Consider the following 9,522-nt stretch of genomic DNA (forward strand, 5'->3'; position numbering starts at 1 on the left):
GCTACGAGTATACGGTCTTGCTGCGTTGCATTGCGTTCAGTTTCATTCTGTGAGTTCGACAGCTACTTGACTAAATGTTGTATTTTCGCCTTACGAGACTTGTTTATTTTTATTCTCTTTTTGTGAATTTTTTTTAAATTTTTTTTTACATGTATATACTGCACATTACAGGACATCACCTAAACAAAGGGACAGAACCATACAACAGAAGAACACTTGAACAATTACAACATACATGGGGTGGGAGGATGGGTGGGGGAGTGGGCCGGGGGGATGTTCAGGGCTTGGTGGTCGCAGTATCAAAAGGATTTAAGAAAGAAAAAAACCTAAGGGTTACATCAAAACATGCATATACAGGCGCCAATCTTTGTAAAATGTATCTACTGTATTATTCACAACTGCGTTTTACTTTTCACAAATAAATCTTTGCTTAAAATTTCTACTAAATGTCTGAAAATGAGGGGTCTTTTTGTTCATTTTGGAAATATATACGTGGTGTTTGGCACAGATTACTAACACATCAAAAGCTTTATCGGTGACTACATTGTTCGCAACTACAAGAAGAACCAGTTCTTTAGACAGTTTTAAATTGTCACAATGGGTGCAGTTCACCTTTAGCCAATTTACAAATTCTATCCAAAAAGTCTGCACTTTTGGAAGTTCTTTGCCATATCGGTTAGAGTTACATTTGCGTCAGGACAGATCCTGCAGAAAATGTTCTTGTATTTGAAGTTGAGCCCAGTGTACATTCTTGCCCATTCTGTATGGAAATTAGATTACAGTCTAACAATCAGAATCGACAGTACATGACAACACAAATAAAATGCGTCCCGAGACCCGCTCTTTTTAGGTTAAGTGTGTCCCGGGACGCCCTTGAAGAATTTCTAGTAAACTGTTCAGCTTCTAGAGCGTATAGGACGCAGAGACGTACAGTTTGGGGATCCCCGTTTAACTGTTCATTTCCTATCATTTACCATACAAGGTTGCGTCGTTGCCAGTGTGGGGTTGACGAACCCAGTCTGAGTCGTCTGTGGTAAGCTGTGTGAAGCCACATAGGTCGCTGCTGAAATCACAGTCTATTGGGGAAACTTCAGATTTTGGTGCTGAAAAAGAACAGAAAAAGATAAAGAAAGAGAGGCATACATAAAGAAAGAGAGAGAGAGAGAGAGAGAGAGAGAGAGAGAGAGAGAGAGAGAGAGTGAGTGTGTGTGTATGTGTGTGCGTGTGTGTGTGTGTATGTGTGTGTGTGCGTGTGTGTGTGTGTGTGTGTATGTGTGTGTGTGTGTGTGTGTGTGTGTGTGTGTGTGTGTGTGTGTGTGTATGTGTGTGAGAGCTAGAGAGAGACGCAGACGCAGAGAGATATAGATAGAGAGAGAGATAGAGAGAGAGAGAGAGAGAGAGAGAGAGAGAGAGAGAGAGAGAGAGAGAGAGCTCTCGCCCAAATAGGGATTACTCTAATCCCCAATACACACGGACTCCCTCACTCTCCTCTTTTATAACTAAAAACAAGTCAAGTAAGGCGAAATTACTACATTTAGTCAAGCTGTGGAACGCACAGAATGACACTGAACGCACTGCACTTTTTCACAACGACCGTAGTCCGCCGCTCGTGCAAAACGCAGTGAAACTGACGAGCCTGTTTAGCGCGGTAGTGGTTTCGCTGTGCTGCATAGCACGCTTTTCTGTACCTCTCTTCGATTTAACTTTCTGAGCGTGTTTTTAATCCAAACATATCATATCTATATGTTTTTGGAATCAGGAACCGACAAGGAATAAGATGAAAGTGTTTTTAAATCGATTTCGGAAATTTAATTTTGATCATAATTTTTATATTTTTAATTTTCAGAACTTGTTTTTAATCCAAATATAACATATTTATATGTTTTTGGAATCAGAACATGATGAAGAATAAAATAAAAGTAATTTTGGATCGTTTTATAAAAAAATAATTTTAATTACAATTTTCTGATTTTTAATGACCAAAGTCATTAATTACTTTTTAAGCCACCATGCTGAAATGCAATACCGAAGTCCGGCCTTTGTCTAAGATTGCTTGGCCAAAATTTCAATCAATTTGATTGAGAAATGAGGGTATGACAGTGCCGCCTCAACTTTTACAAAAAGCCGGATGTGACGTCATCAAATACATTTATCGAAAAAATGAAAAAAATATCTGGGGATTTTATACCCAGGAACTCTCATGTAAAATTTCATAAAGATCGGTCCAGTAGTTTACTCTGAATCGCTCTACACACACACACGCACAGACAGACACACACACATACACCACGACCCTCGTCTCGATTCCCCCTCTATGTTAAAACATTTAGTCAAAACTTGACTAAATGTAAAAACAAGTCGCGTAAGGCGTAAATACAACATTTAGTCAAGCTGTCGAACTCACAGAATGAAACTGAACGCAATGCAATTTTTCAGCAAGACCGTATACTCGTAGCACACACACACACACACACACACACACACACACACACACACACACACACACACACACACACACACACACACACACACACTCACACACTCACACACACACACACACATACACCACGACCCTCGTCTCGATTCCCCCTCTATGTTAAAACATTTAGTCAAAACTTGACTAAATGTAAAAAGGCAGAATTACAGAATGAGAGAGAAAGAGAGATGGCGGGGTGGAGAGGGTAGGAAAGATAGAGAACAGATAGACAGACAGACCGAGAGAGAGATTGAGACAGAGAGACTAAAAATGAAAAAAATTGAAAATTTGGTCAACTCACCAGGGACATTGCATCGTTGTCCTTCCCTCACCATAATGTCATCAACAGCCATGTCACTTCGTGCGCCACTACCTTTCACAGCCTCGATGTAGAGCTGTGGTGAGACAAAAACACAAATAGTTCAAGGATAAAGATTGGGATAAGGATAAGATTTTATACTATCCTGTGAGGTTACCCTCATGGACATGCGGTCTGCTTTTCTCACTAGGGAAAGCGAGCTGCCATATCGTACGGCGCTACCCAATATTATTTTCTTTTTCCTGCATGCTCGTATTCATGTTTCCAAGCCCTGAGACTTTTGCTGTGAGCTTAGGATCTTCAACGACGAGCAGAGTCTGCATAAAGTTGACTCTGGGAAACAGATCCCTTGCCGAAAGTGGGGATCTAACCCACGCCGATTGCGACAACTGGTTTTGAAGCCAGCGCCACTACCGACTGAGCTATAAATCCCCACCCTTAACATTAAATGATCATCTGTCACACACAACATAAAGAACAACTTTGGGTTAAAACAGCGTTTTCGTCAATGTTCGAAAGGTAAAATAAAGGATAAGAATAAGAATAAGAATACTTTATTATCTCATAGAGAAATTCAGGCGTGGTACATAACAATAATACAAACAGGACATTGTTTTACATAAGACATATAGCACTATATAACAGGGCAGGTTATAAGCACACCTCCCACATACCTCTCTGGCCATTCCTTGCATAACAATTTCAGAAGCTATTTAGGCTTACTTAAAAAATGACTATTCTTCAAATTGTGGTATTGACTCATGCATCTGACTTGGAATCCACTTAAACATTTTACCAATGCTGGTCCTTGTGCCCTGCCATTCAAGCAGTCATATTCTGTTTTCGGGGCCAAAAAGACAGACAAACACACACACACACACACACATTTATATATATATATATGTTTTAACCTAATTTCTTGGTTAAAACTTGTCTAAATTTCTAAATTCTTTCTTAATAAATATCAATGCCACACTTTGGCCTTAAATCAAAGTGTTTCCCTTCACAGATATCCCCTTGGGGTTGTCAGATGAGGGTAGTCTCCCATGCCAACAGAAGCTACCATTCAGAGAGTGGTTTGCTTCTTAGTTGGATACCATGGGTTGACAACTCTCGCCATCAGTACCACCTGACCACTGATGAGACACAATAGTGTCGAAACACGTGTCTGGTCTAGGTACACAAACAATGGTCCTCCTCAGGACTAGATTACCTTGTGATACGTCCCCCACAAAGGGACTTAGCTCTGTAAATCTCGGCCCCCCTTGAGGAGGGTCTGATGCTCCCAATAGGCTGTCTGTGAAGGGATACTTATTTCTCTCTCTTTCTCTGCTAAGAGATTTTAACAAATCTCGGAAGAAAGTCTCTGCTGACTTTCAATTGTTTCTTTCACAATTTCTGATGTTATATATATATACAAATTTGTAAGCAGTCATACTCGGACGAAAAGAAACCCACACGCACAAAACTAAGATATCCACTCACCCTCATGCTGTTAGTAGCACTTGTACCCAATGCTGGAGTTTTCCCTTGGCATTTAAGTAGTCATACTCCAATTTGGGGGTAACAAATGTCAGGATCGGTCAAAAAAAAACCCACACACACACAAAACGAAAAAAACACAACAAAACTAACTCACCCTCTTGCTCTTATTAGCACTGAACTGCACTTGTACCCAATGCTTAAGTGTTCCCTTGACATTTAGGTAGTCATACTCCAATTTGGGGGTACAAAAAAGTCAGGATCGGTACAAAAAAAACAAAAAAACCAAACAAACACACAAAACGAAAAAAATACAAAAAAACAACCTAACTCACCCTCTTGCTCTTAGTAGCACTCAACTGCAAATGTACACAATGCTGGAATTTTCCCTTAACATTTAAGTAGTCATACTCCAATTTGGGGTACACATAAAAGTCAGGATCCGTCACAACAACAAAAACAAAACAGTACAAAACAAACCTTAATCACCCTATTGCTCTTGGTAGCACTGAACTCAACTTGTACCCAAAGCTGAAGTTTTCCCTTGATATTTAAGTAGTCATACTCCAATTTGGAGAGGGAGAGAGAGAGAGAGAGAGAGAGAGAGAGAGAGAGAGAGAGAGAGAGAGAGAGAGAGAGAGAGAGAGAGAGAGAGAGAGAGAGAGAGAGAGAGAGAGAGAGAGAGAGAGAGAGAGAGAGAGAGAGAATTGAATTGAATTGAATTGAATTGAACTTTATTTAACAAGGATTAAGATTTAAGGCTACGCCTTTTCTTGCAATCTGTCCTTGAGAGAGAGAGAGAGAGAGAGAGAGAGAGAGAGAGAGAGAGAGAGAGAGAGAGACAGAGACAGAGACAGAGACAGAGACAGAGACAGAGAGACAGTGAGATTGACAGACAGATCGAAAGACAGAGAGAAAAAAAGTCAGGATCGGTAAAAAAAACCCACACAAAACACAACACACAAAACAAACAGACGAAAAACCGAGGTCCCTTCGTGTACACTACATTGGGGTGTGCACGTTAAAGATCCCACGATTGACAAAAGGGTCTTTCCTGGCAAAATTGTATAGGCATAGATAAAAAATGTCCACCAAAATACCCGTGTGACTTGGAATAATAGGCCGTGAAAAGTAGGATATGCGCCGAAATGGCTGCGATCTGCTGGCCGATGTGTATGCGTGATGTATTGTGTAAAACAATTCCATCTCACACGGCATAAATAAATCCCTGCGCCTTGAATATGTGCGCGATATAAATTGCATAAAATAAAAATAAAAAAATAAAAAAATAAATCCCTGCGCTTAGAACTGTACCCACGGAATACGCGCGATATAAGCCTCATATTGATTGATTGATTGAAACAAAAACACAAATCCCCGAACTCACCCTCCTGCTCGTAGTAGCACGGAACTCTACTTGTACGGTGTGCCACAGTTGGTCCTTGTTGCCAGTTCGTGTCCACAGGATCTGTTTGTCCACACTCTGGTCAGCGGCATGGGCTGTGTACAAGGTCAACGTCCCCATGTCCGCTCCATACATGTGGTACCAGAAACTCAGGCAGTTCACCTCACCCACCCAGCTGAAGATCCCACTTTTCATTGTCTCGGAGGCGCCTAATGTCGCCGCGTTGAAGACAATGTAAAAACCTACAGGGGATATATAAAAAAGCAAGTTTTGAAGAATGTTTGGAGGCGTGAGACATGAAATAATGCGATACTATACTAGACATACTAGTTCTCCTCAGCCGCCCAGTTGACAATTCCACTTGTCATTGTCTCGAAGGCGCCTGGTGTCGTTGCGTTGTAGACAATGTAAAAACCTACATGGGGATATAAAAAAGTAAGTTATGAAGAATGTTTTGAGGCGTGAGACATGACATAATGCGATACTATACCAGACAGTTCTCCTCAGCCGCCCAGTTGAAAATTCCATTTTTCATTGTCTCGGAGGCGCCTAATGTTGCAGCGTTGAAGACAATGTAAAAACCTACAGGGTATATCAAAGAAACAAAATGTTAAGGGATATAAAGATTGTGAGGTGGTGCGAGACACAAAATAATACGGTAGTAGCCTGTATAGGTACAATACGTAAACAAACAATATGGCAATCCGATGCTTTCCCTTGGCAACAATGAGGCAAGCAACACATTGCCCATGTCAGCATGTTCCTTATAAAATAAAGACACGCTGCTCGCTAGTGACTGGCCTCAATGTCACGTGTGGCTTGCCTCAGTGTTTCCAAGCAAAGACAACTCTTCCACACCCCAGAACACCCTGAGAGAGTTATTTCCGGAATTCGTCTATTCCCCCGAGGACTGTACACCCAGCCCTCCCACCGTCCCCTTCGTTCTGCTGCTGACCCACTCCGCCTTCACATCCCCCGAGGACCGTACACCCAGCCCTCCGACCGTCCCCTTCGTTCTGCTGCTGACCCACTCTGCCTTCACATCCCCCGAGGACTGTACACCCAGCCCTCCGACCGTCCCCTTCGTTCTGCTGCGGACCCACTCCGCCTTCACATCCCCCGAGGACCGTACACCCAGCCCTCCGACCGTCCCCTTCGTTCTGCTGCTGACCCACTCCGCCCTCACATCCCCCGAGGACCGTACACCCAGCCCTCCGACCGTCCCCTTCGTTCTGCTGCTGACCCACTCCGCCCTCACATCCCCCGAGGACCGTACACCCAGCCCTCCGACCGTCCCCTTCGTTCTGCTGCTGACCCACTCCGCCTTCACATCCCCCGAGGACCGTACACCCAGCCCTCCGACCGTCCCCTTCGTTCTGCTGCTGACCCACTCCGCCCTCACATCCCCCGAGGACTGTACACCCAGCCCTCCGACCGTCCCCTTCGTTCTGCTGCTGACCCATTCCGCCCTCACATCCCCCGAGGACTGTACACCCAGCCCTCCGACCGTCCCCTTCGTTCTGCTGCTGACCCACTCCGCCCTCACATCCCCCGAGGACTGTACACCCAGCCCTCCGACCGTCCCCTTCGTTCTGCTGCTGACCCATTCCGCCCTCACATCCCTCGCTCAAAACTCGCATCTGCTTGTCAGCGTGCATTCCCCTCCGCGGGCCCCTCCGTCTGGAACTCCCTGCCGCTTGAGCTTCGCCAGAGCCCCTCTCTTGACGCGTTCAAGAGTAGGTTGAAGACTCAGCTCTTCCCGTAGCTGGCTGCGACTTTCATGTTCGACGTGATGTGTTGTGACCCAAAAGACATTCTTGTGCTGTGCTCTGTGAGAGGTGTTTTCTTTGTGCTTAATATTATTTTGTTTGGACCTAGCTATTGATGCGTACATTGTTGTTAAACAGTTGTTTGTTGTATGTGTATCAGGGTTTGCTAGTGTGTGATAGGGTTCGTGTCCGTCTGTAGATGTTAGTCCTGTGTTGACAACTCTTCGACAAGCGCTTAGAACTGTACCCACGGAATACGCGCTATATAAGCTTCATATTGATTGATTGATTGACTGTAATTCTAACAAATATCAAAACTGAAAATATTACCCATTTTGAGAGCGACCCCTGCTTAAGACTGCATGTCCTTGATAAAGCCCGAAGTCGATTTCAGGAAAAGTTCGCGAGTTTTGTTTTGTTTTTGTTTTTAACGACAAATCTTTGCCAAAGATTCGTGCAGCCAGCCTCGTGAAGCAGACTTCGCTAAGACAACTCCACCCAACTTAATGTAAGGCATTACCTCTGCCGTTGGTGTGATCTGCTTGTGGGCCCGTGTCCGCTGTTGGTGTTGGTCCTTTCTGCCAATCCCACGCCCCCTCATAGGAACACTTCTCGTCCGTGAAGTCACAGTTCACAGGGTGGACTGAAAGCAGAAACATGCATTCACTTCTTCTCTGTTTGTACAAAGCCATGCATCTCATATACACACACTTATACATGTACACTAAAATTCAGAACTATAAAGTGGCGGAAAAAGAGTAAGAGAGCGAGCGAGCGAGCGAGAGAGAGAGAGAGAGAGAGAGAGAGAGAGAGAGAGAGAGAGAGAGAGAGAGAGAGAGAGAGACAGACAGACAGACAGACAGACAGACAGACAGAGACAGAGACAGAGAGATCGACAGGCAGATCAAAAGATAGAAAAATCCACTCAACTCACAGCAGTATTCAGTCGGATATATGCGGATGTCGTCAATTGCAACAGAGGTTGTCTTTCCCGATCCAATAACGCCTTCAAATATGATCTGCAACAAGAAACATAGATCACTACTGGCTTTTTTCTAAAGCCCCATTCCTACCAACAGAAGGTTTACAGAACCATCAAAGCTTTTTCATAAAAACACATACTATCCTGATGAAACACAATAGGTATGGCCTTCAACTATCAAACTTTCGAAACTTCCCCATATCGCAAAAAACGAAGCTTTAGTCCACTGGCAAAAAAACCCCGGTACGTCAAAAACGAGGCTAAAAGACCACTGATAGCACAAGAAATGCATTGTTTGAACAATTCTCAATAGACGTTTTCCGGAAATAACTCTGTCAGGATTTTCGGCGGTCTGGTGGGGTAAGAGCCAATGAAACTGCAGACAGATCTTTCACAACACCCGGAACATTCTTCAGGCCTCCGACGGGCTGTATTCCGCGATCGGGACTAACAACCAACTCCGATGTGTATGCCATGTAGCGCGTGCACAATATGATTTCCCTTTCTTTGACAAAATCATCGTTTTTGTCTTGTTTCCTTGCCCTTTTTCAGTCCCCTGGCTCCTTTTTCTTTGCCTGAGTACCCGTCTTTTTGTCTCGTTGTCCCCCTCCCATCCGCATATCTCCCTCCCTTCTCAGCCTGCATACCTGTCTTTTCGTCGCCCCCCCCCCCCCCCAAAAAAAAAAAAAAAAAAAAAACAAAAACACGTCAAGAAACACACGCTTATAATTACCTGTATGGGGTACATTGCATCCACGACAAGATTTTCCCCGCTCCATTCCGTCTGACTGCCAGTGTTATCAGTCCTGTTCCAAATCTGAACGCGTTCGTTCAACATTCCAGTTGGAGCCTGGTATACGTTGAGTTCCGCGTATCCGGGGTTCGTGGTTTTCAGATAGTATTTAAACTTCAGGCAGCTCTTCTGTGCTGACCAGTCTAAACTTGGCGAAACCAGTACCGTCTTGGGCATATGTTCTCCAACGTACAGAAACATGCCTGCAAAGAAATTGTATAATATTCATTCTTTCGCTGACAAATCTACGGTAAGATCGTAGGCCTATACAAAGATTTCTCAAGCGTAAACAAAGA

The 9,522-nt window shown here is 43.8% G+C and overlaps 1 protein-coding gene across 1 annotated transcript in view; it reads right to left on the reverse strand.

Moving 5' to 3' along the window:
- Positions 1 to 9,522, reverse strand: part of LOC138946575 (MAM and LDL-receptor class A domain-containing protein 1-like) — a 64,375-nt gene that overhangs the window by 22,766 nt on the left and 32,087 nt on the right. Inside the window, exons 24-29 of the mRNA XM_070318020.1 lie at positions 9,167 to 9,429; positions 8,386 to 8,470; positions 7,972 to 8,094; positions 5,665 to 5,924; positions 2,778 to 2,871; positions 975 to 1,103 (exon numbers count right to left, since the gene is read on the reverse strand). Of these exons, the coding sequence (XP_070174121.1) occupies positions 975 to 1,103; positions 2,778 to 2,871; positions 5,665 to 5,924; positions 7,972 to 8,094; positions 8,386 to 8,470; positions 9,167 to 9,429 (954 nt within the window). The remainder of the gene's footprint in view (positions 1 to 974; positions 1,104 to 2,777; positions 2,872 to 5,664; positions 5,925 to 7,971; positions 8,095 to 8,385; positions 8,471 to 9,166; positions 9,430 to 9,522) is intronic.

The sequence above is a fragment of the Littorina saxatilis genome, linkage group LG14 (assembly GCF_037325665.1).
Source record: "Littorina saxatilis isolate snail1 linkage group LG14, US_GU_Lsax_2.0, whole genome shotgun sequence".
NCBI classification, from domain to species: Eukaryota; Metazoa; Mollusca; class Gastropoda; order Littorinimorpha; family Littorinidae; genus Littorina; species Littorina saxatilis.